This window comes from Neopsephotus bourkii, unplaced genomic scaffold (assembly GCF_033783945.1).
Source record: "Neopsephotus bourkii isolate Nb327-2 ecotype Australia unplaced genomic scaffold, CSIRO-AGI_Nbou_v1 NB_1637, whole genome shotgun sequence".
Taxonomy (NCBI): domain Eukaryota; kingdom Metazoa; phylum Chordata; class Aves; order Psittaciformes; family Psittacidae; genus Neopsephotus; species Neopsephotus bourkii.
Window position 1 is genome coordinate 12,470,414 of NW_026902112.1, and position 25,785 is coordinate 12,496,198.

Genomic DNA, 25,785 nt, shown 5'->3' on the forward strand with positions numbered 1-25,785 from the left:
GTGGCTATGGGGATGCAGGGTGACAGGGCTATGGGGACACAGGGACACGTGGCTGCGGGGACAGAGGACTATGAGGACATGGGGCACACCAGCAAGAGGGCTATGGGGACACGGGGGGCATGTTGACACATGTCTGTGGGGATGCAGGGTCATGGGGCCACAGAACACGGGACTATGTGGGCATGGGACACGCTGTCATAAGGACACAGTGCCCTGGGGACACATGGCTATGAGGATTAAGGGTCACAGGGCCACGGTGACACACAGTCACAAGGACACGGGACACAGGGCTATGGGGACATGGGATATGGGGACATGGCATACGGGGCCAGGACATAGGGCTCTTGGGACACAGTGTGATGGGGCCATGGGGACACTGGGACATGGGGATGCAGTGACACAGGGACATGGGCACACAGGGCCATGGGGATGCAGTGACACAGGGACATGGGCACACAGGGCCATGGGGATGCAGTAGTGACACAGGGCCATGAGCACACAGGGCCATGTGGATGCAGTGACAGAGGGCCATGGGCACACAGGGCCATGAGGATGGAGTGACACAGGGCCATGGGCACACAGGGCCATGGGGATGCAGTGACACAGGGCCATGGGGATGCAGTGACACAGGGCCATGGGCACACACGGCCATGAGCACACAGGGCCATGGGGATGCAGTGACACAGGGCCATGGGGATGCAGTAGTGACACAGGGCCATGAGCACACAGGGCCATGTGGATGCAGTGACACAGGGCCATGGGCACACAGGGCCATGAGGATGCAGTGACACAGGGCCATGGGCACACAGGGCCATGGGGATGCAGTGACACAGGGCCATGAGCACACAGGGCCATGTGGATGCAGTGACACAGGGCCATGAGCACACAGGGCCATGGGGATGCAGTGACACAGGGCCATGGGCACACAGGGCCATGAGCACACACGGCTATGGCCACCCAGGCCCATGGGCACACGGGTCCATCCCCCGGAGCCCCTCCCTCTAACACATCAGGAGGCGGAGCCGCGCAGCGGCACCACCCTCATAGGTCAGCCTAGCCCCGCCCTCTCCTTTTCATTGGCTCCCTCGCTGTCCTCGCCGCTCCCCATTGGCTGTGGCAGTCGGGGCGGGCCGGAAGCGGTGCTGTGGTGGTGGTGGTAGCGGCGCCTGACGCGGAAGAGCGGGGCTGGGCGGCGCGGACGGGTGAGAGCGAGGGGACGGGGCCTGAACCACACCGGGAACCCCCCCTCAGACCCCCGGTACCCCCCTGCGGCCTCCCCTGTGCCTGCCCCTCCTCGCACATCCCTCACAGCCGGCCCTGGTGCCCGGTGGGGCCGCTGCCGTGTGTTCCCCCCCGCGTTACCTCAGGGCCGACCCTGCCCGCGGCTCCATTTACTGCCGCGGCTTCGCATTGAGATCAGTTCCTTGGTGCCTGCCGGGTTCCAGTGCGGGATCCGTTGAGATTCGGCGCTGTTTGGGGCAGCGCAAGCCCCGGGGTCACCCGTTGGAGTGAATGTGAGCCCGGGAGGGGATTGTGCGTGCGCTGTGGGGCCCGAGCGGGCCGTTCCCGAGGCTGCTGAGGAGGACGGTTTGTTCCTAGGGCTCCGTGAGGAAAACGGTTTATTCCTGGGGTTTGGGGAGGAAAACGCTGTTTTTGTGGGGTTTTGATGAGGAAAATGGTTGATTGTTGGGAATTTGATGAGGAAAATGGTTGATTCTTTGGTTTTGGTGAGGGAAATGGGTGATTCTCAGGGTTTTGGTGCTGGAAATGCTTCAATCTTGGGATTTTGGTGGGGAAAGTGGTTGATTCTGGGGGGGGACTGGTGAGGAAAAAGGTTGATTCTTGGGTTTTCATCAGGAAAATGGTTAATTATTGGGAATTCGATGAGGGAAACGGTTGGTTCTTGGGGTTTTGATGCTGGAAATGCTTCGTTCCTGGGGTTTCGGTGAGGAAAATGGTTAATTCTGGTGGTTTGATGAGGAAACCCCTTTATTCTGCGCCGGTCTCTTTGCTCGTCTCCTTGTGGGGAAGGAACTTTAAAAACCAAATGAAATGCGAAGTAAAACCAAGGTCCTGAAAGTGGAAGAGTGAGCAGAGGGGGGGGTTGGGACATGTGATGTTATTCCTTAACTCCATCCTTTCAGAATCACAGGATGTCAAGCCTTTGCTCTGCTGCCAGGCCTGTAAAACCTCAGCAGCGAGTCACATAGATGGGCAATAAGGGAACTGCTGCGTGCTGAGGGGTTTCTTCCGCCTCCTGCTCTCGTGTAACCCCATAGAGTGCCCCATGACTTCCCCAGAGGGAATTGCTCCTGTAGGAAGCTGCCACAACAACCCCCAACACCAGGGAAGCTCCAGGGTGATGGTTTCCCAGCACAAGCAGTGATTTCTCTTCTCCTGATCCTTTGGAATATTAAGCTCTCTCCAGGCCAGGTTGGATGGGGCTTGGAGCACCCTGCTCCAGTGGAAGGTGTCCCTGCCCATGGCAGGGGTTGGAGCTGGATGAGCTTTAAGGACCCTTCCAACCCCAACCATTCCATGATTAATCTCCAGTGAGGTTCCTCCTGGAGCGTTGAGGAGCCTTTCTATGCAAGCTCTGCCTACGTTTTCCTCCCAATCCATCCATGTCTTGTGAGCAGCTGCATTCCTGCTTCCTGCTGCAATGCCCTGAGTGTGTTTCTGCTTCCCTTTAATTGCATCTGCTCAATTCCTCCTCTCTCTGCTTCAGTGTTTAAAGAAGCATCTACCAAGGTGGCACCTTTTTTCCTTTCTTACTTTCCACTGTGGCCTAGAAGTGGGAATTTGGCTCAAATTTGATTCAAATTAAGCACAAAAATTTACCTCTGATTTCTTTACATACATTTAATACCCATTGGAGTGAATCCAGAGGAGGCCACGGAGATGCTGTGAGGGCTGGAGCAGCTCTGCTCTGGAGCCAGGTTGAGAGAGCTGGGCTGGGTCAGCCTGGAGAAGAGAAGGCTCCTGAAGGGGAGACCTTAGAGCAGCTCCAGTGCCTAAAGGGGCTGCAGGAAACCTGGAGAGGGGCTTGGGACAAGGGCCTGTAGGGACAGGCTAAGGGGAATGGCTTGAACCTGCCAGAGGGGAGGCTGAGCTGAGCTCTTAGGCAGAAGCTGTTCCCTGTGAGGGTGCTGAGGCGCTGGCACAGGGTGCTCAGAGAAGCAGTGCAGTGTCATAGAGAACAGACAGATGAGGGGATGCTGCTTTGTGCAGCTTCTTGTTGATAGGGTTTAGTAGAGAAGACAGAGCCAGACTCTTCCCGTGGATGCACAATGGGAGGACAGGAGGCAACAGGGATGAGCAGGAACATGGGGAAACCTTGGACAGATGGAATTTCTTTCTATTTTCACGATAAGGGTGATGAAGCATTGGCCAAAGCAATGAGGGATGTTGTGGGATCTCTGTCATTGGAGATGCTCCAAACTCAACTAGGTGAAGCTTTGAGCAACCTGCTTCAAGCATGGGGTTGGTCTTGAGGCCTCTTCCACCTACGTTCTTCTTAGATCCTACAATAATGGCTGGACTTGATGCTCTTCAAGGTCTTTTCCAATCTGGTTGATTCTCTGACTCTATAACATCCCTGTATCTTCACCTGTGTGACCATCTCATTTCTCACAACCCAGGGGAATGACGATGACCAACCTCCCGCCTTGCTCAGGAGATGGCAACTGCTATTACATCCTGACCGAAGACTGTTCCTATGGCAGCAAGTTGTTCCAAGCTGGAAACCTGTGTTTCTGCAGCGAGAGGAGTTACCTGCGCAACTTCTCTGACGACAGACGCCCCACTTGCTTCTTGAGGGTCATCATGTTGGATGACAGCTCCACGGTCACCATCAACATGGAGATCCTTCAACCTGTGCCTGAGAAGGTGGCCTCCTTCCTCCTGGCCGTCAGCAGCCACTGTGAAAGGTTGAACTGCTTCTTGGACAGGGTGAACCTCGAGGCAGCTCTGAGGGCTCTGCCTGGCCACAGGGTGATGGCTAAGGTTGAGCACCAGTATTTCCCTGGAATCATCCGTTATATTGGGAGCATTTATAGAAGCACTGCTGTGTTGTCTCCCTTCTTCTTTGGGGTGGAGTTGCAGGTAAAGGCGTCAAGAAAGGGACTTCCTTGTTTTCCCTTTGTGTTTTCTGTGTGTAATATGGTTTTCCATCCTGTTTTCAGGGTGAAGGAGAAAACAGAGGGCGCAGTGATGGGTCCTGCCGTGGCACGGAGTATTTCAAGTGTAAGAAGAACTGTGGGATCTTCCTGCCATTTACCAAAGTCCAGTTTGTTCCAGATGACAACTATGGGAAGCAGAAGCCAAAAGCAGACACGGAGGAGGTAGTCCCTGTGAAAGTGGGAGATGCAGTTAGCTTCTTTGTGGATGAGGTCCTCACCAAAGGAATAGCCATGGAAGTTTATAGGAAGGGAACCCAGTGGCTTGTTAAAATCTGTCCGGTAAGAGCAGCCTTGATGCCTTGTCTTGGGTTTGGGGGACTTAAGGAGGTGGAAGTCACAGAATGGTTTGGGTTGGAAAGGACCTTAAGATCATTCAGTTCTAACCCCCTGGCATGGGCAGGGACACCTCACACTAGAGCAGGTTGCTTCAAGCCCCTGTGTCTAATCTGGCCTTGAACACTGCCAGGGATGGGGCAGCCACAGCTTCTCTGGGCACCCTGTGCCAGCGCCTCAGCGCCCTCACAGGGAAGAGCTTCTGCCTTATCTCCAACCTGAACTTCCCCTGTTTCAGTCTGAACCCATCACCCCTTGTCCTATCACTGCAGTCCCTGACGAAGAGTCCCTCTCCAGCATCCTTGCAACCCCTTCAGATACTGGAAGCTTCTCTGAGGTCTCCACGCAGCTTCTCTTCTCCAGGCTGAGCAGCCCCAATATTCTCAGCCTGTCTCCATACAGGAGGTGCTCCAGTCCCTGCTCATCCTTGTGGTGTCCTCTGGACTTGTTCCAAGAGCACCATGTCCTTCTTATGCTGAGGATACCAGAACTGCACCCAGTGCTGCAAGTGGGGTCTCCCCTTCATGCAGCAGAGGGGCAGGATCCCCTCCCTGAGCTGCTGCTCACACTCTGGGGGTGCAGTCCAGATATGGAGAGGCTCTGGGCTCAAGCACACACTGAAGCTGGGTCATGGAGAGCTTCTCACCCAACACCCCAAGTCCTTCTCCTCGGGCTGCTCTGAATCACTTCTCCACCCATCCTAAAAGGGACATGAGGTTCCATGCAAACCTTCCAGGCCTTTTTGAATAGTTGCTTCATATTCCAGGAATGCCTTACAGCTGCTAAAGCATTTAGCTGATGAATTCTTCTCTCCTTTCAGGAAGAAGAAGGAACAACTGACATTTTCAGAGAAATCCCTCTGGATTCTGTTGTGAAGGAAAACTTGCAAAGTAAGTTATCATCAGATGTGTCTTTCCTGTGTTCCTGGGGTTTATTTCTTCTCTCTGATGAGCTGAAGATCCAACAAAATCTTCAGCTAAACCCAGTTCGGTTAATCAGGAGGCAAAGAAGCTCCATGGAAAAGTCTCTCTGGGTAGCATTCTTTGCATTAGGCAACTAAAGATGAGTTTGACAGAAAGAAGAAGAGAGGGTGTAATTGAAGGGCTGAAGTATTTCTTAAAGGAAGAGGCACCAGTGCTTGAAGAGTCTTTAATTTACCTGGCGAATATGGAGCAGGAGCCTCATCCTGATGCCAGAAAGACTTGGAAAAGCACAGTGATGGTTGAGTCACTGTACAAGACCTCAGTGGAATCTCTCTGGAGCCATCATTAGATTCTTCACTGAGTTGATTCATCTCACTAAAGGCAGAAGAATAATTTGGGAATGACCCCCTGCTGCTGTTCCAGTAGTTCAGGGAAGGGCTGGATTAGCTCCAGGACCAGCAAGAGACTGGACCGCGCAGCCTTGAGCAGGGAAACAAGGAGCAGGATCATCCCCTTTTAGCCTGTTAGACCAGCTTGGCCATATCACTGGGAATTATACCTTGTGTCTCTGATGCTGGGCTTTGTGCTTGAGTTTCAAAGGAGACCTGGTATTAAAGAAGATCCAGAGATGTTCGTCATCAGGTATCTGTCATTCCTACCTCACTTGACATTCTGTATTACCCACCAGGTTTATTTTCACCCTTTGAGTCCAACATGGGCTTGGAACCCCCAAACCAGATGAAACAAGAGGTCAGTGAGAGCAGTGAGGAGTGTGACGGGGGGAATTCAGCCCTGGAAGTGAACTCCATGGTCCAGATCACCTTGGACAAAGGAACTCGGGTTTCAGGAATCATCCGCTGGTTGGGCTACCTGCCCCAAATTGAGCACAAGATGGCAGGAGTGGAACTGGTGAGGAGCAAACATTTCCTGCTGGGAAATGGGGCATCAGAGTGGGCTGCTCTTGGTTGCTTTTCTCTTTTAAGACCTTCTGCTTGTGTGTTTCACAGCCTAATGTGGGCCTCTGATGTACTGGAGAGTGAATTGTGAGGACAAGCAGCCAGTTGGGCCTTCCTTTAGGCTGGGGAGGGGATTTTGTGAGGTGATTATGAGGGTTGGTTCACTCTCTTCCAGAACACTGTGATTGGAATGTGGGATGGAATAATCATGAATCCTACAAGTGGCATCAGTAGATTCAACACATGACCAGAATAGATTAATCATAGAATCATGGAATAGTTTGGATTGGAAAGGACCTTAAGATCATCCAGTTCCAACCCCCTGCCATGGGCAGGGACACCTCGCACTAGACCATGTCACCCAATTCTCTGTCCAACCTGGCCTTGAACCCTGCCAGGGATAGAAACAGCCAACAAATGGGATAAAACCACATGGCTCTTAAGATGTTAGATGGCCATATGGAAGATTTGTGCTCTGATGCTATTCCTCACTGCGTTTTTCCCAGGATGAAGATAAGGGGGTCAGTGATGGTGAATGGTTGGGCAAATACTACTTCCACTGTGCTCCCAAGCGTGGCCTCTTCGTGAAGCTTCAGTGCTGCCAGCCCGATGTTCGCTTCCAGAGTTCACACAGCAGTTATTTGAGCCTCATAGATTATGGTAAGATAGAATCATGGAATGGTTTGTGGTTGGAAGGGACCTTAAAACTCACCAAGTCCCACCCCTGCCATGGGCAGGGACCCCTTCCACTAGAGCAGGGTGCTCCAAGCCCCTGTGTCCAACCTGGCCTTGAACACTGCCAGGGATGGGGCAGCCACAGCTTCTCTGGGCACCCTGTGCCAGCGCCTCAACACCCTCACAGGGAAGAGCTTCTGCCTCAGAGCTCATCTCAGTCTCCCCTCTGGCAGGTTCAAGCCATTCCCCTTGGCCTGTCTCCATCCCGTGTCCAAAGACCCTCTTCCAGGTTTCCCATAGCCACTTTAGGCACTAGAGCTGCCCTAAGGTTTCCACTTCAAGCCCAGAGGGGCAGAATCCCCTTCCTGACCTGCTCATGCTCTGGGGGTGTAGGCCAGCACATGAGGAGGTTCTGGGCTCAAGCACACACTGCTGGGTCATGTTGGGTTCTCAAGTCCTCCTCAGGGCTGCTCCATTCCATCTCAACCCAGCTTGTGTTTGTGCTTGGGATTGCCCCAGCCCACATGCAGGACATTGTACTCTGCCTTGTTGAGCCTCATGAGGTTCACAAGGGCCCACTCTAGGGAGAAGGGAAACTGGGCTGTGCTGGGACAAGGCACACTATGGAGAAACCTCCTAGACAGTGTCTTAATCAGTGGTTTAATATTCTTACTTCAAGTGTTCCAGAAGATGGCAGTTTTAAGGATGCTGATGGTAATTACAGGGAATGCCCTTGGAAAGGGAGACGGGATTAAATCAACTTTAGTGCAGAATTTGATGTGATGGTAAGTCCATCACAAGAAGAACAGGTCAGTATTTTCATTTCAATAGGAAGAAATTCCTCCAGAGCACAGAAGGCAACATGAACTAACCATTTAGAAACAGTAAATGAGATGACTGGAGATGAGACAGCAGGATTCCTCTAGGAACATCCCTAAAACTGGAAACAGGGACATGGGAAACTGTCTTAAGGACATGCTGAAGAGAGAGGATTGAATTACAAGGGGAGAACGCTGAAGAAACCAGGCAAGAGCAGATTGAGGCCACCTTGGAAGCTTGAGATGACAGACCAGCAGGATGAGGCTATTATAGCACAGCTGCCTGTTTGTCCCCTTGCTCCTGGGGTTACAGGACAGGTAGATCCTAACCTTCCATATCACATAGCACCAGCTCATTTGTAGCTCTTTGTTAAACCTGGCAGAGGTGGGTATGGATTGGCAGGATATGTCTCTGGTTTTGTTTTGGCTCTGATTACAGTAGAGAAATTACTGAGACAATTCTTCATCCCAGTGTGGCTGAAATCCCGTCAGGAGCAGCACAGAGGAGCCTGGTGCTGACTTCTGAACAGGGAATGGCATCAGGGAAGGTCAGAGCTGAGCCAGACGAGGTGGGAAGCTCAAAGGAGGTGCTTCTCTTTGCAGGAGGACAAGAAGTTCTTCCCCAGGCTCCAGACAGTTTTCCTCCTCTCAGGAACGAGGCAGCAGTGCGTGTCCTGCGAGGGCGGATGAAGGGGATACAAGGCCATTGTAATTCCTGCTATATGGATGCAGCTCTCTTCAGGTAAGGACCTGTTTGGATGATGCCAGCTGATTAAATGAGTGCTTTGTGAATTGGATAGAGCCCTAAACTGCCGCATTTCCTGGGAATTCTGAGCGGGTTTGTTCTCAGGCCCTGGAGTACCCCTTGTGTGTACACACAGAATCACACACAGAATCAGCCAGGGTGGAAAAGCCCCTTTAAGCTCACCCGGTCCAGCCATTCCCCAGCACTGCCAAGGCCACCACTAACCCATGGCACTGAGGCCTCGTCTCCACGCTGTGTGAACACTTGCAGGGACGGTGACTGCAGCCCTGCCCTGGGCAGCCTGTTCCAATGCCTGAGCACCCTCTGGGGCAGGAATTGTTCCTCAGCTCCATCTAAACCTGCCCTGGTGCAGCTTGAGGCCGGTTCCTCTTGTCCCATCCCTTGTTCCTTGGGAGCAGAGCCCAGCCCCTCCTGGCTCCATCCTCCTGTCAGGCACTTGGAGGCAGCCATCAGGTCCCCCCTGAGCCTTCTCTTCTCCAGACTGAACCCCCCAGGTCCCTCAGCCCTTCCCCATCACACTTGTGCTCCAGGCCCTGCACCAGCTCCATTGCCCTTCTCCGGCCCCACTTCAGCACCTCAATGTCTCTCTTGTAGTGAGGGGTCCAGAACTGAACCCAGGAGTTGAGGTGCAGCCTCACCAGTGCCCATCACATGGGGATAGTTGTGCCCTGGTCCTGTTGCCACACTGGTGCTGATCCAGCACCTAAGGTACCGTGTGTCTGTCAAGTAGGGTGGTGAGAGATCCTGGCACCGTGCTGACATTGTCACTGGAGGTATTGGCTGGAAACGTGTCAAAGAAACCACCCCAAGAGATCCCAGCTTCACTGTTTGGAGAGGAAAAAAGCCTCAGTGGTGCCCCCTCCTGAGCAGTTTGGGCTGCAAAGTACGAGATCTCACTGTGCCTGAGCTGTTGGAGCTGTTTCTTGCTTCCTACCAGTGCTCATTAAACCTGATGTGGTTTCTCTCACCCTGGAGATGTGCTGCCACTCACCCTTCTGCAACTGCGTGCATGGACTGTTGAGAATCAAAGCCACCAAGTGTCACCAGGCACAATGGTTTGGTTCTAGCTATTGCTGCAAATACTACACCCATCCCTCTCTTTCCACAGCCTCTTCTCCTGTACATCTGTGGTGGACTCCATGCTCTTCAAGCCCTTCCAGCTGTGTGATAGGAACGTCCAGAGCATTCTGAGGGATGAGATTGTTAATCCCCTCCGAAGGTGAGTATAATATGTGGGAATCCTGGAAGTCATTCATCTCCCTTCACACCTTCTCTGCTGCCCTTCTAGATGGTACCTGTCATTAAGGGAAGGATTGCCTGGAGGGTTTCTCCTGCCAGCCACAGCCAAAGGGCTTCATATTGGGTTCTTCTTCCAGTTAAACCATTCCCTGTGTTCTAAGGCTGTCACAACTCCTCCTGCATGTGCATGAGGCTCTCCTGCTTAGAAGGAAGCCTCATAAAAGGAGGATTCCTGGGATTCAGACCACCTTTGGAGGGAGCCAGCAATTAGGCCCAACAGGAGTGTCAGTGCCAGGCTGGATGAGAGGAAACCACGGCATGAGGCTAAATTCTTTGGCATTTGTATCAAAGATACCAGGTTCTTTCCTCATCCTCCCTAGGGAGGTGTGGAAGAGAGGCACGGAGAGCTGAACATCAGACATTAGCATCTTCCCTGAGGTGTCCTGGCACTGATGCATGTGAATATATAGAAATACAACCCTGGGGTGTTCTGTGATGCTCAGATTTGGTGAGAGCAGCTCTGCAGAGAAGGATTTGGGGATGAAAAATGGGACAGTGTGCACTTGCAGCCCAAAACCCAACTGCATCCTGGGCTGCATCCCCAGAGCATGAGCACCAGGTCAGGAAGGGGATTCTGCCCCTCTGCTGTGTGAAGGGGAGACCTGAGAGCAGCTCCAGTGCCTAAAGGGGCTACAGGAAACCTGGAGAGGGGCTTGGGACAAGGGCCTGTAGGGACAGGCCAAGGGGAATGGCTTGAACCTGCCTGAGGGGAGACTGAGCTGAGCTCTTAGGCAGAAGCTCTTCCCTGTGAGGGTGCTGAGGCGCTGGCACAGGGTGCCCAGAGAAGCTGTGGCTGCCCCATCCCTGGCAGTGTTCAAGGCCAGGTTGGACACAGGGGCTTGGAGCACCCTGCTCTAGTGGAAGGGGTCCCTGCCCGTGGCAGGGGTTGGAGCTGGATGAGCTTTAAGGTCCCTTCCAACCTGAACCATTTGGGTGACATGGTTTAGTGTGAGGTGTCCCTACCCATGGCAAGGTGGTTGGAACTGGATGATCTTAAGGTCCTTTCCAACCCATACCATTCAATGATTCTATAATTTCATGATTTAAATACCTTGGAGAGATCATCTACAACTAGTTCTTGTTTCTAGGACTGGCTTTGTCAATGCCAAGAGTGTGATGCACCTCAGGGAGCAGTTGACTGACAAGGGCCAGTGCTCAAGCTTTACCAATGCTGAGAAAGGTAAGATGCTCTCTGGGCCTTCCCTAGTTTGATTCCCTGTGTGCTGCCTCATCTAGGCTGACAGCTTCACTGTGTGCTGCTTCCAGGCATGTGCATTAGCATGCCTGCTGCATGCATTACTTTTAGCCTCATTTTCCCCTTACCTAGAGTGAACCAGGACATTCCAGGTTCAGCAAATGCTGGTTCATGTTTATCTGGCAGGTTTTTGCCTTCAGTGAGGTCATAGCATTTCTGGTGTGGTGTGACCTATGTCTTTGTTTCATTTTCCAGATCCTGAGGAATTCCTCAATCTCATCATGCATCAGATTCTGGGGATAGAACCACTCTTGAAACTGCAGTAAGTGTTCATATCCAAGTGATACATCTTACTCAGGCTCTTAGTTACCACCTCACCATCACTGGGTGTTATTTACACCCTTTCATTGTGGCTCTAGAGACACAGCTCAGTGAGTTGTATGCAGCTCCTCTCTGTGATCTTGTTCCAGGTGACACGTCCAGGTAAAGGCACTCTTAAACACTCCTTGGAGGTGCCACCTTCAGAGAACTGTGCTAAACCCCTTGTGTCACCCTCAGGGAGAGCCAGCAAGTGCTTTGAGAAACACAGTGTCCAACTTCAGTGCAGAGCAAGAAACATCTGACAGCCTTTGGATGTGTTTGGGATGTGTCCAGACCTGCTAAGCTGGCTCCGATCCCATAGCCTCTCAAACAGGCACTCCATGGATGCGCTCCCAGATTTTCAGGGCTCCACAAAGAGGATGAGAGGCTGAAGGAAGCCAAAAATAACTGTGCTTTTGAGGAGCACAGAAGAGGATTGTTTGCTTTCTGTGCTGCTTTGTTGAGGTGTCAGTCAAGCTGCAGATCATGGAGTGCTTGGAAAGGCTGAGCACAAAGATGACTCTGTGCTGCAGCTCCTCTGCACAGGGTCAGCTGAAGGAAATCCTTTCTCTGGTGGCTTAGGGCTGCAGGGGGTGGGTGACGTGCAGAACATCTCCCACACCTCCTGAATGCACTGAGGTTTGTGTGTGAAGGTATAAATAGAGCCTTCATCTGAGGAGGAATTTGATTCTGCTCCATTGCACTTGGTTTAAAGCACGTTGAAGCCTTTTTTAATATTTCCATCAAGCAGGGGAAATGAGTTTTGCTCACAGGAGCAAGATGTGATGCTATGGAGGGATAATGAGACCGAAGATGGTGCTTCTTATGGCAGTTATTTATCATGGAATGGTTTGGGTTGGAAAGGACCTTAAAGCTCACCCAGTTCCAACCTGTGCCATGGGCAGGGACCCCTTCCACTAGAGTAGGGTGCTCCAAGCCCCTGTGTCCAGCCTGGCCTTGAACACTGCCAGGGATGGGGCAGCCACAGCTCCTCTGGGCACCCTGTGCCAGTGCCTCAGCACCCTCACAGGGAACAACTTCTGCCTTATCTCCAACCTGAACTTCCCCTGTTTCAGTTTGAACCCATCACCCCTTGTCCTATCACTCCAGTCCCGGATGAAGAGTCCCTCTCTGCATCCTCGTAGCCCCCTTCAGACACTGGAAGCTGCTCTGAGGTCTCCACGCAGCTTCTCTCCTCCAGGCTGAGAAATCAGTATTTCTGGGTAGAAAAACAGCTTCGTGTCAGCATTGCACTAAGCAGCCCTTTGGTGCCTTGGGCGCAGTAGCTCTTGAAGGACGAACCCTGTATGTTTGGGAGCTCCAGTGTTTGTGGCACCACATAAACAAGCCCCATGCCCACTCCTTGCAGGTCAGGAGGCCAGAAGGAGCAGGACTGTTACTGTTACCAGATATTTATGGACAAACAGGAGGATCTGGTGGTTCCTGACGTGCAGCAGTTAGTGGAACGCTCCTTCCTGTCCTCTGATCTGAAGCTAGTGGAGGTGAGCCCAGAGCCTTCTGCCTACACTGCTCTCTGCTGCCTCTTTCTTGCTTCCTCCAACATACTTGTGCCTGGTATCCTGGAGTCTGGTATCCAACACTACAAAGAAGCAGGATACAGTCACAAGAGCCTTAGAAGTCTCAGCATGACCTGGGAAGAGGGCTGTGCTTTCCCTGTTGCCATTTCATCTTGTGACCTGAGCAAAAAGCCTTTACTCCCAGCAGCGATGTGGAGAGGAGAGTCTCTGGAGCTTGGTTCTTCTCACAGGGTGACTTCTTTGTCTTTCTTTTCCCAGATCCCATCATGCTTCATAATCCAAATGCCACGTTTTGGGAAGGAATACAAAATGTTCAGCAAAATCATTCCTTCCTTGGAGCTGGATATAACAGATCTGCTGCTTGACAGTAAGTTGGGATGTGTTAAAGCTGCTGGTTGGGCCTGTGAGGAGTCAGGTGACAGGTCTCACCTCTGTGGGGTGGGATCATGGTAGGATTCTACTTCCCTGAACACCAGTTTTGGCAGGACAAGCTGGAGTTCAGGTGAGATCTGGAGGAGAGCGATTTCCTCACCCCTGTTCTCTTGCAGGTCCCAGGGAATGCTGCTTGTGTGGAGATGTTGCCACCCTGGAGTGTTCAGAGTGTTTCAAAGACAAGGTGTTTGCAGCTACAGGCCTGAAGCAGTTCTGCAGCTCCTGCTCCAGACAGGTATTCATCATCCTTGGCTGCTCATCAAACCTGCCTTGGTGCTGACAGCAGATTGAACCCCCCAGAATTCCTTCATTTCCCATGCTGTCCCTGCAGCATTTCAGAAGGAACGTTCAGGGCTTCTCCCTGAGCATCACATCAGCAGCATGAGCTGGTTAGGTGCCACACGTTACTGAACCCTCTGCTTACACAGAGCCTAAATAAGCACAAAGAGAGCACTGAGCCCTCCATGCTGTCCCACCAGGAGCAACAGCTTTCTGACCTACCTTAGAGAGTGGTAAGTTCCTATCTCCACTTCCTGCTGCCAAACCTGGGGTCCTGCATCCAGCTCTGGGGGCAGCAGCACAAGAGGGACGTGGAGCTGTTGAAGAGAGTCCAGAGGAGGTCATGGAGCTGCTGCGAGGGTTGGAGCAGCTCTGCTCTGGGGCCAGGCTGAGAGAGCTGGGCTGGGGCAGCCTGGAGAAGAGCAGGCTCCTGAAGGGGAGACCTTAGAGCAGCTCCAGTGCCTAAAGGGGCTGCAGGAAACCTGGAGAGGGGCTTGGGACAAGGACCTGTAGGGACAGGCCAAGGGGAATGGCTTGAACCTGCCTGAGGGGAGACTGAGCTGAGCTCTTAGGCAGAAGCTCTTCCCTGTGAGGGTGCTGAGGCGCTGGCACAGGGTGCCCAGAGAAGCTGTGGCTGCCCCATCCCTGGCAGTGTTCAAGGCCAGGTTGGACACAGGGGCTTGGAGCAAGCTGCTCCAGTGAAAAGTGTTCCTGCCTGTGGCAGGGGGTTGAAACTGGAACCTGTAGTTCATAGATCCCATGATTCTATGAAGCCTGATGAGGCAATGTCATTCCCTACCACGCAGGGACCATGAGAGTCAGATCAGTGGGGAATAGTGAACTGGGTCTGACCCCTGCACCCTCCTTTTTGTGGCAGGACAAGTTCAATTCTACTCTCTCAGCAGTGCCACCCCATCACAGACTGGGTTGGGTCTGTGGACCTTAAGATCATCCACTTTCAACCCCTCAAATCCTCTCTCCTCAGGTTCACTCCCACTACCACCGCAAAACGCACAAGCCAAGAGAGCTTCACATCCCAGAGGAATTCCGCACCCGGAGCGCCCGGGGCTGCCAGCAGGTCCCTCATGAGAAGATGGAGCTCTTTGCAGTGCTCTGCATCGAGACCAGTCACTACGTCTCCTTTGTGAAGTATGGCCCTGAGAATGACCACTGGATGTTCTTCGACAGCATGGCTGACAGGCACGGTGAGGACACATCCCCACTTTGGGGTTGACCTCCAGAGCTCTCAGGTTGGGGCACCACACTGAGTGTTGAGTGTGATCATAGAACGGTTTGGGTTGGAAAGGATCTTAAGGTTATCCACTTCCAAACCCCTGCCATGGGCAGGGACACCTCATGCTAGACCATGTCACCCAAGGCTCTGTCCAGCCTGGCCTTGAACACTGCCAGGGATGGAGCATTCATCACTTCCCTGGGCACCCTGTGCCAGTGCCTCACCACCCTTACAGTAGAATCATAGAATAGTTAGGGTTGGAAAGGATCTTAAGGTTATCTGCTTCCAAACCCCTGCCATGGTCAGGGACACCTCATGCTTGACCATGTCACCCAAGGCTCTGTCCAGCCTGGCCTTGAACACTGCCAGGGATGGAGCATTCACAACCTCCCTGGGCAACCCATTCCAGTGCCTCACCACCCTCACAGTAAAGAATTTCTTCCTTATATCCAATCTAATCTTCCCCTGTTTCAGTTTTAACCCGTTACCCCTTGTCCTGTCACTACAGTCCCTAATGAAGAGTCCATCCCCAGCATCCCTATAGCCCCCCTTCAGTAAAGAAAACCCTTAAAGAACTTGAAGTTAGACCTGAACTTCCCCTGTTTAAGTTTGAACCCATTAATGAAGGTGGCTGCTTGAGCTGTAGGTCCCTTAGGACCTGGTTTGGACTTTTCTTCTTTCTCTCGTAGGTGGTGAAAATGGCTTCAACATTCCCACAGTAACACTGTGCCCTGAAGTTGCCAAGTACTTGGACTTGCCACTGGCTGCGCTGGCTCTGAAGCAGCCTCGGGACATGGATGGAGTGGCCAAGCGCCTCTTCTGTGATGCCTACATGTACATGTACCAGAGCAAGAAGATGGCACTTTACAAGTGACCCTGGTGCTGCAGAGTACTGAGGTGTTGGAAACATGAACATGGATCAACCCTGGAGCTTGGCACCAGGGAGAGCAGCCAAGTCTGGGTACACCAAACGTGCACTTGAGCCTCTTCTTGCCTCTGCCGCTGTCTGGTATGAAGGTGTCCACAGCAGCCTGGGTTAGTTAAATCCTGTCATGTGAAAGTTTGTACCTGCAGCAGACCTGGATTCTGGATTCTTCACACTCAAATCCATTCTTCTTTCCTCCCTTCCCTTTCCTCTCTCTTTCTTCCCCACTTTGTAGCTCTGCCCTACCTCAGAGTCCTCCCCAACATCCTTTTCTCCCTTCCACTGATGAGATAAGGACCAGCATTTAAGGAAAACATGGACAGTTATCCAGCTGAGGACCAGTATTTAATCGACAGGAACGGTTCTCCTCAGGTTTGCAAGGAGCACAAAAACCCACAGCATGGCCCTGCATAACCCATCTTCACATGGACTTGTGCAGTGAGAAACCCAGGAGCTGTGAACTGCACCACGTTGTGAAGAGGTGGGTCAGGATGAGGGTTCCTTGAGGTCTGGGTTGTGCCCCACACCTAAAGGTGGGTCCCTGTGGCTGCACTTCCCTTATCCAGCACTAAACTCTGGCACTTGTACCCCCCCGTCCCTATTTTCAACCATGAGGTCACTGGATGTCTTGACCTGCAAATAGGTTTTAAAATCCATGTTTCTGTCCATAACAAAACTGGAAGAAAGATGGAACAGGAACAATGTGTTTTACTGCCTCGTGCAAAGGAACAGAGGAACAATGTGTTTTACTTCCTCATGCAAAGGCTGCACTGCTGCTGCCTGGTGGGGTGTTTTAACCTCACTTTTAGCACTTTCTGTCCCATCTCTGCACCCACTCCTGAGATCCAAAGACCAATAACAACTCCAAGGGCAGAAAGGAGCCCTCTTGGATTTGCTGACTGGAGAAAGGTCTCGGGCTGGGAACTGTTATTCCTTCAACTCAATAAATGTGCACACTGGAGGTTCTCTGCCATTAAGGTCATGCTGTCACGGCAGGAGGAAGCTGTTACAGGAGTCAGTGATGATCCCAGATCCTCAATGGATGCATCCAGGAGCCCCAGATGTGCAGCTGGAATCCCCCTCCTCCTCTTCCCTCTTCAGTGCAGGGTGCAGCTTTAGCTTCTCTTTTGGTTGACAGCAGAGGTTGTGATGCTAAAGGGGACCTCAACAGCCTGATGGTTGTAGCTGCTTCCTGGGGTGTCTCGTGTCTGTATGTGATGGCCCCAGGTTGTTACCAGACATTAAATGTCAATTCAGCTTCTAACTGTCTCTGTTGAGCATTTGAGCCTCAACCCTCAGTTGACCATGAGGACAGAGAAGGTGGACAATGTCCTGGGCTGCAATAGTGGTGCCAGGAGGTGAGGGAGAGGATCCTTCCCCTCTGCTCAGCATGGATAAGGCCACAACTGGACTATTGGATCCCATTGGAGCTCCCCAGTACAAGGGATGAAGAGAGTCCAATGAAGGGCCATGAAGATGGACAGGAGCATTTCTCCCATGAGGAAGCACTCGGAGAGTTGGCACTGTTCAGCTTGGAGAGGAGAAGGCTCCAGGGAAACTCATCAGTGTCTGAAGAGAGGGTGCAAAGAGGACGGGATCTTCTCCATAGTGCCCAGTGATGGAACCAGAGCCCCAGGGCACAAAGGAAAACCCAGGAGGTTCCCTCAACGTCATGGAAGGCTTCTTCACCATGGGGATGACAGACTCTGGTACAGGTTTCCAAAGAGGTCACGGATTCTCCATCCTTGGAGGTACCCAAAATGGGTCTGGACAAAGCCAAAGCACCAGCGGTGGAGCCTGACAAGGGTTAGGGGAGAGCAGGTGATCCCAAGGATGGGTTTACCCTTCTTCTGCACTGATGAGCTGCTCCTCTGTGGCCACGCAGAGGGCTGAGGGTGCTGAAGCTCACTGCCTTCACCTACTTCAGGCTGCTCTTCAGTCCTCTCCTTAGACCTCAGGCCCATCCAACTCAGGTATGCTGGGCTTGGACTTCTCAATCTCGGGGGATTCTGCTCTGAAAATGTAACTTTTAATAGCAAACTGTTCCTGGTTTTCCTGGAGTTCTGTGGTTTCTCTCTTTGCATGCTCAGTGTGACCCAGCTGGAGCACTGCACCAGTGACCTCCAGCCCTGTCTGGACACAAGGACCATCACCCAGGGCTTTGTTAAGCTCCAAGTTCTTCCCCTTCTCAATGTGTGCTGCAAAGACCTAAACCACAACTGTTCCTTGGAGGGTGGATGATGCAGGTGGGTGGTTGGGCATTTGCCTCTTGTCCTCGTTCCACCTTTTCCATGGGTACATGACACTTTTGGGTCCGTACATTTTACAAGCTCAGGGGGAAGGATTTACAATCTCCCTCTTGCAGATTTAACATGGAAACATGGAATGGTTTGGGTTGGAAGGGACCTTATAGCTCGTCCAGTTCCAAATCCCTGCCATGGTCAGGGACACGTTCCACTGGAGCAGCTTGCTCCAAGCCCCATCCAACCTGGCCTTGAACACTGCCAGGGATGGGGCAGGGAGATCAAGTCTCTGCAGGTTTCTTTCCCATTCCACACCCAGCTTTTCTTGACCCTGTTTTGCTGAAGCCTTCAACCACTCACTGACCCTACCCCAGTGGAGCTACAGTGGGATTTTCATTGGAATTAGGTTCAGAGACTAGAACAGCATCTCCGTAGGATGACATATGGCAGCTGGAGTCACCCCCAGCTCTTCTCTTAGCTCAACACTCTGCTTTTCATGCCACCTTTATTCAGTCATAAACAGTGAAGTGAAGGATGTTACATTCCAGTTGAAGGCCACAAGTGGTTGGAAGGACCAGGACAGCCCCATGGGGTGATTGTAGTTGGCTAAAGGCTTTTATTTAATCTCTTGCATAGAATAAAGCTAATTCCAGGGATTAAGGAACATGAGGTTGCAGAGTGCAGGTGCCAACATGGAGCTGGCATCAACCAGGAGGTGACCTCCACCCCCATGTAAAATGGGAAGAGATGGAATGTGGCCACAGAGCCAAAGCCTAAAGAGAAAGGGCAAAGTGCATCTGCCAGGGATGTCCCAGAGGACATTCCCATGGTAGGATCCCTTCTTGTGCACTTAGGACTTGGATTCTAGTGCCACTGAGGAGCTTCAGTGTGAGCTGCCACCACTGAAGGTGCAGAGCTGGCATGCTGTTAGGCACGGTGGGCAATGCCACAACAGAAGGCACAGGGTTTGCAGGAGCATTGATGTTGGCAGCACCATCATGGGAGAAGGTGCAGGGTCACCAGGGTGGGCAGGGAAGGACCATCCCTTCCAGAAGGATCTCCCAGCTCCACCTGCCTCATCCCAGCTTTGGCATCTCTGGGTGCTCTTCCACTTCCTGCAGGGTCTTCAGGTGAGCAGCACGCAGCTGTTGAAGCCATTGATTCCCAATGTAGTCACTTGGCCTTCAAAAGAGCATGAAGAAGAGCTGGTCCCAAGCAGGGGATGAGCAGGGAGCTCCTCACTGGCTGGCCTGCTGCAGCGTGGTGAGGAGCTGGTGCAGCTTCTCAGTCACAGCCACCTACAAGGGAGCAAGAGTGGACAATGAGCCCCATGGGGATGCACAGCCCCATCTCCACGCTCTGGTGGAGCCATGCTCAGGCCACCAGTGCTGGGCAGGGCTCCTGGGTGTGGATTGATGGTGCCATAATGGATATACCGGGTAGGGCTGTGGGTCACGGAGCCGGCGGTGAGCAGGGTTGAGGAGGCCGAGGGACACCTGAGCGTGGGCCCTCACCTCGGTGAGGCTGGGCAGGGGTTCACACACCTACAAGGACAGAGATGTATCACCAGGACCATGGGTGGAGATGGTCACCAAGCCCCAGTCCTCAGTGAGTCAGCTCCAGGCTGGACTCTGATGGCACCACGTGCTTGGTGGCACCTTGGTTGGAGCGGGGACCATCTCAGACGCAAGGAAACACAGGGATTTAACCGTTTGATCTATGGTGGCCAAGACACCACCACTGTGGCTTGGTCCTTCACCCAACAGGAAGGACCAGCAGAGCCACCCCTGACCTGCCCATCTCTGAAGTAGGTGCGATGGAGGGGCTCCACGGCGGCGGGCACGACCTTGCTGGTCTCACCAAGCTGCCCCAGGACACGGACCACCAGCTCCTGCCCTGCTCTGGGTGAGGGCTCCTCCTCCAGTGCCATGAGGTCCATGAAGGGGTGACCTGCAGGGGGACCGTGTTAGAGACCAGAGTGCACAGGGCATCGGGGACAGGGTTATGGAGCAGGTTAAGGGGGTAGGACAGGGACAAGGAGGACCCAACTCACCAGCAGCATCAGAGAGCCGATAGATCATCTTAGTCCCTGGGATTGTCATCTTCTCCTCATCTTCAGTGAGCTTCAGGCACGGGGAGCCATTGACCTCCACCAGCTGCAAAAGTCGATTAAGGGGATGGGCACCTTATTTCTGTCACAGGCACCAATTCAGGGTGGTGCTGAAGACCTGCTGAGTCCTGTGCCCTCTGCGAGTGTCCCCATGAGCTGGGGAGGCCACTGGTGCAAGAAGTGATGAAAGAACCCTCAAACCACCCCAGAGTTGGACATTTGTCTGCAAGCTCCTCCCTGCGGTGCTCATCAATGTTATATCCATGAAGGGGAGGCCTGGGAGCAGCCCCAGTGCCTAAAGGGGCTGCAGGAAACCTGGGGAGGGGCTTGGGACAAGGGCCTGTAGGGACAGGCCAAGGGGAATGGCTTGAACCTGCCCGAGGGGAGACTGAGCTGAGCTCTTAGGCAGAAGCTCTTCCCTGTGAGGGTGCTGAGGCGCTGGCACAGGGTGCCCAGAGAAGCTGTGGCTGCCCCATCCCTGGCAGGGTTCAAGGCCAGGTTGGACACGGGCTTGGAGCACCCTGCTGCAGTGGAAGGGGTCCTTGCCCATGGTAGGGGTTGGAGCTGGAGGATGGATCCCCCTTCACTCCTCATCCCCAGCCTTGCAAAGCCCAGGAGATCCCAGGGAGCCCCCCCAGGCCAAGCAGGACCAAGAGCTGCTGCCACCTCTACCTTGTAGACACAGCCCAGGGATGGCTGCAGGGGACACGTCACCAGGTTGGCCCCGATGCCGATCATGTCTATCTCACTCCCCTGGTGCAAAGGGAAGACAGGGATCACCAAAAGCCCATCACAAAGCCATGGGGCACGGCTCTGCCCAGAGGTGTCTGTGTCCATCCATCCCACCCCAAAAGCCCCGTTTTTCCTACCCTGGAAACTCTTCTCTGTTGTCTCCCAGGGAGAACATCCCCGGTGACCCACATCCACCCCAAACCTCAGCAAAGGCCACGGTGAGGAGCCACCTCACCTCCCTGCTGAACTCCTCCAGGCTCTGCTCACTGATGTCGTTGCTGACAGCGATGGGGATGGTCTCAAACCAGGGCACCTGGAAGCTGGGGAGGAACAAGGGATGGGGTGAAGGGTTTGGGGGACCCAGGACTCCGCTCCCATCACCCCCATGACCTGGGTTTGGTGTGGGACTCACTGAGCTCCACAGGCTCGCAGCACCCGGCGGATCTCCTTGGACTGCTTGGCCAGGTCCCCGCTGTCCAGGCGCACGCCAATGGCGCGGTACCCCAACTGCTGCAGCGCCAGCGCCACCGCACAGAAGTTGGGCAACCCACTCCTGGGATGGAGGAGGAGAGGGTTAATGCCCATTGACTGGGGACAGGGACCTAGGATGGATCCAGCAGGTCAATGAGGCAACAGTGGAGTTTGGGAATGCTGCAGGTGGAAATCCAACAGCTCCGTGTCCTTCTCATGTTGACATGGAGCTGTTGGAGCAACTCCAGAGGAGGCTACGAGGATGCTCAGGGGCTGGAGCAGCTCCTGTATGGAGCCAGGCTGAGAACATTGGGGCTGTTCAGCCTGGAGAAGAGAAGCTGCGTGGAGACCTCAGAGCAGCTTCCAGTGTCTGAAGGGGGCTATAGGGATGCTGGAGAGGGACTCTTCATCAGGGACTGCAGTGACAGGACAAGGGGTGATGGGTTCAGACTGAAACAGGGAAGATTTAGGTTGGATGTAAGGAAGGAATTCTTTACTGTGAGGCACTGGAACAGGCTGCCTAAGGAAGTGGTAAATGCTCCATCCCTGGCAGTGTTCAAGGCCAGGTTGGACACAGGGGCTTGGAGCACCCTGCTCCAGTGGAAGGTGTCCCTGTCTGTGGCAGGGGTTGGAGCTGGAGGAGCTTTAAGGTCCCTTCCAACCCAAACCATTCCATGGTTCTATAAAGGCAGAATTCACCAGTGTAGGGATCTACGGCTCTATCCCTGCTTGAAGGCCACCAAGCAAGGAGGGATGCGCCCATCCCCGCTGCCACAGCGACAAAGCCCCGCTGTGGGACTCGGCATTCCCACCTCCTCACGCAGTAGGTGTCCAGCAGCCCCTGGAAGTTACTGGGGAAGGTGATGGCGTAGGACACGAACGCAGCCAGTTCCCCCTGGTTCGCCCTCTCAGGAGGGGTCTGCAGCAGCTCACACACCCGCTGCAGCCAGGACACGGCCAGGGCCAGGAGATCCACTGGCTCTCCTCCTGCCTGCGGCAGCACCTCCTGCCCGGAGAACATGGGCTTTGCATCCTCCATGGTGCCATGGGCAGAGCATCCATCCCCATCTCCATCCCAACTCCGTATCATCCCCATCCCCATCCTATCCCTATCCCATCTCCATTCCCATACTATCGCCACACCACCCCTGTCCCCATCCCATCTCCATTCCCATCCTATCCCTATCCCATCTCCATTCCCATACTATCGCCACACCACCCCTGTCCCCATCCCATCTCCATTCCCATCCCCATCTCATCCCTATCCCATCTCCATTCCCTACTATCCTCATCCCCATCTCATTCCCATTCCTACATCCATCCCCATTCCCATACCCTCCCTATCCCCATCTCCACCCCACCCTATCTCCATTCACATACAATCCTCATCCCCATTCCTACCTCCATCCCCATCCCATCCCTATCCCCATCTCTACCCCACCCCATCTCATCCCTATCCCATCTCCATTCCCATACTATCCTCATCCCCATCTCATTCCCATACCATCCCCATCCTATCCCCATCTCCACCCCACCCCATCCCTATTCCATCTCCATTCCCATACTATCCTCATCTCCATCTCATTCCCATTCCCACCTCCATCCCATACCTATCCCCATCTCCACCCCACCCCATCCCATCTCCATTCCCATACTACCCTCATCCCCATCTCATTCCCATTCCCATACCATCCCCATCCCATCCCTATCCCCATCTCCACCCCACCCCATCTCATCTCCACCCCATCCCCATCCCCTGCCCGCAGCGACGCTCACCCGGGGCTGCACCTCCTCCAGCGAGGTGAAGGACATGATGAAGGAATGGGCGATGGTGCCACACACTGGGATGTCGTAGAGCTTCCCCGCCAGGACATTGCTGGTGCTGTCAAAGCCTGTGAGGAGGGATGGGGTGGACACACCAGTAATGACACAGCCACGGTGCCACCGGGCACCCCAGGGCCTCACTCACCCCCGATGTAGGAGTACTTGGATGCTGAAAGGGCACCATCCGGCCCCTGAGCGCGGCGCAGCCCCATCTCTATGAGCTTCACGTCTGGACCAGCGAGGAGGCGGAAGCGGGCAGCGTTCGTGGCCACCAGGCTATGGGAGGAAGGGACAGGTCACACCGAGCCAGGCTGAACACGGAGCCAGCTCACAGCCAAGAGCAGGGGGGGCTTCAGCACCTTCTCCACTCAACCACAGGGGATGTGGTCCCCACGGTGGGACCCGGAGGAGATGCTGCTGTCCCCAGCAGCGGGGTGCCCGGAGCCCTACCTGGCGTAGCTCACCAAGCACAGCAGCATGGTCTCCAGCAGCTGCACCACCAGCAGCGGCCCCTTCACCTGCAGGAACGGGACCTGCGAGGACACCTCAGCGCTGAGGTCCCGTCCCCATCCTGGGATGTGGGAGCCGGCGGCCCCACGGCCCCTGCAGAGCACGGGAGGGGAGCAGCAATTCCCACCCTGGGGAAGACGACGGAGCCCTCCGGTGCAGCCGACACGGTCACCTCGGAGGCGTCCAGCGTGGACAGGTACTCGAAGAAGGCGTCCTCGGTGGTGCTGGGCAGCACGGAGCGCAGGTAGGCGACGTCTGCGGGGGCAGAGCTGGGTGAGGACACGGCCCTTATAGGCAGGGGGCACTGAACAGCACCCAGGAAGGGATGTGATGAGATAGAGGGGGACTTGGGGGGCAGGGTACTCCTGAGGGAGCCCCCTCTGTTCTCATGGAGGGCCTCCCGTGTTTCCCTGAGGGTTGTTCATGTTCACTGCCCCCCATGTCCCACTGGACATCGAATCATGGAATGGTTTGGGCTGGAAGGGACCTTAAAGCTCATCCAGTTCAATGTACATGGACCCCTTCCACTGGAGCAGCTTGCTCCAAGCCCCTGTGTCCAACCTGGCCTTGAACACTGCCAGGGATGGGGCAGCCACAGCTTCTCTGGGCACCCTGTGCCAGCGCCTCAGCACCCTCACAGGGAAGAGCTTCTGCCTAAGAGCTCAGCTCAGTCTCCCCTCGGGCAGGTTCAAGCCATTCCCCTTGGCCTGTCCCTGCAGGCCCTTGTCCCAAGCCCCTCTCCAGGTTCCCTTGATCCCCTTCAGGCACTGGAGCTGCTCTAAGGTCTCCCCTTCAGGACCCTTCTCTCCTCCAGGCTGCCCCAGCCCCGCTCTCTCCGCCTGGCTCCGCTCCCTCCTCACTCCTCGCACCCCCCTGGCGCTGCTGCCCCCCCCCGCCCCGCACGCACCCGCGTTGGAGAAGCGGAAGGCCCGCAGGCAGCGCAGAGCCTCGGCCAGGCCCGCGCCCAGCGCCAAGGAGCCGCCGAAGGGCCCGCGGCGGAAGAAGAGCTCGGCCGCGGCCGGGGCGCGGTGGCGCCGGGCCCGCCAGTGCCCGTAGGCCATGGTGAGCTGGTAGAGGTCGGTGAGCGGAGACATGGACCCGCGCGGGGCAGCCTGGGAGCGGCGGGCGGGGCGCGGGCACCGGAGGGAGGAGGAGGGAGCCGGGAGCACCGGTAACACCGGTAACGGGGCTCGCAGGGCACGGAGCGCACCGGTAACACCGGTAACGGGGCTCGCAGGGCACGGAGCGCACCGGGAGCACCGGTAACGGGGCCCGCAGGGCACGGAGCGCACCGGGAGCACCGGTAACGGGGCCCGCAGGGCACGGAGCGCACCGGGAGCACCGGTAACGGGGCCCGCAGGGCACGGAGCGCACCGGTAACACCGGTAACGGGGCCCGCAGGGCACGGAGCGCACCGGGAGCACCGGTAACGGGGCCCGCAGGGCACGGAGCGCACCGGGAGCACCGCTAACGGGGCCCGCAGGGCACGGAGAGCACCGGGAGCACCGCTAACGGGGCCCGCAGGGCTCACCCGTGAGCAGGGCAAGCTGCTTGCGTGTTACTGCTTGCTTCTGCTTAGCGCACTCACCATGGGCAAGCGGGTAGATCGAGCCCCTCGCTTAACGATGCTACTGCTCGTTATGCGTACAGCGCTCACCGTGTGTGCTAGCACAAGACACAAGGACGTGGCTACCGTTAAGAGGTAGGGACCGTGACTTGATCCCTGTTCCTTTGGGCGCCCAGGCCGGTTGGAATTGGCTCTGCGCTTTGGCCAATGCCCAGGCCGGTTGGAGCATGCGTAACGACCCAAGGAGTCCAAGCTTGAGGAAGACTCCTTTACTTCATCATGAGACCCTCGCCCAAGACCACCAGGCGGCACCGCGCAGGCGCAAAGGACTTCTTAGCTCATTATAATACGGATCAGGGATATGAATATGGATAGCCGTGTTGTGCAACCTCATGCATATGTATAACTGCAGAG

The 25,785-nt window shown here is 54.7% G+C and overlaps 2 protein-coding genes across 3 annotated transcripts; one reads left to right on the plus strand and one right to left on the minus strand.

Annotated features, from left to right (window-relative positions):
* Window positions 1-1,460: 1,460 nt before the first annotated feature.
* LOC133223490 (ubiquitin carboxyl-terminal hydrolase CYLD-like) lies at window positions 1,461-16,612 on the plus strand. 2 transcript variants are annotated; one of them, XR_009728590.1, is made up of 16 exons: window positions 1,461-1,508; window positions 3,642-4,104; window positions 4,185-4,460; window positions 5,335-5,404; window positions 6,126-6,346; window positions 6,900-7,053; window positions 8,490-8,628; window positions 9,761-9,871; window positions 11,040-11,131; window positions 11,402-11,468; window positions 12,876-13,008; window positions 13,303-13,411; window positions 13,593-13,711; window positions 14,741-14,960; window positions 15,679-16,024; window positions 16,150-16,612. XR_009728590.1 is itself a non-coding variant. In XM_061374234.1 (15 exons), exons 2-15 carry the CDS (start codon window positions 3,646-3,648, stop codon window positions 15,861-15,863), a joined length of 2,355 nt encoding a protein of 784 aa, XP_061230218.1. In that variant the 5' UTR covers window positions 1,461-1,508; window positions 3,642-3,645; the 3' UTR covers window positions 15,864-16,612. The 2 variants fall into 2 exon arrangements, 1 of the variants encoding a protein (XP_061230218.1); XM_061374234.1 differs by having other exon boundaries at window positions 15,679-16,612.
* A 2,033-nt stretch (window positions 16,613-18,645) lies between these two features.
* On the minus strand, window positions 18,646-24,947 carry NAPRT (nicotinate phosphoribosyltransferase). The gene is made up of 13 exons (XM_061374239.1): window positions 24,712-24,947; window positions 23,932-24,059; window positions 23,745-23,827; window positions 23,440-23,570; window positions 23,247-23,362; window positions 22,283-22,476; window positions 21,412-21,552; window positions 21,235-21,319; window positions 20,940-21,020; window positions 20,211-20,313; window positions 19,950-20,107; window positions 19,594-19,701; window positions 18,646-19,455 (listed from the first exon to the last, which is right to left on the minus strand). Exons 1-13 carry the CDS (start codon window positions 24,896-24,898, stop codon window positions 19,396-19,398), a joined length of 1,575 nt encoding a protein of 524 aa, XP_061230223.1. The 5' UTR covers window positions 24,899-24,947; the 3' UTR covers window positions 18,646-19,395.
* Window positions 24,948-25,785: the final 838 nt, after the last annotated feature.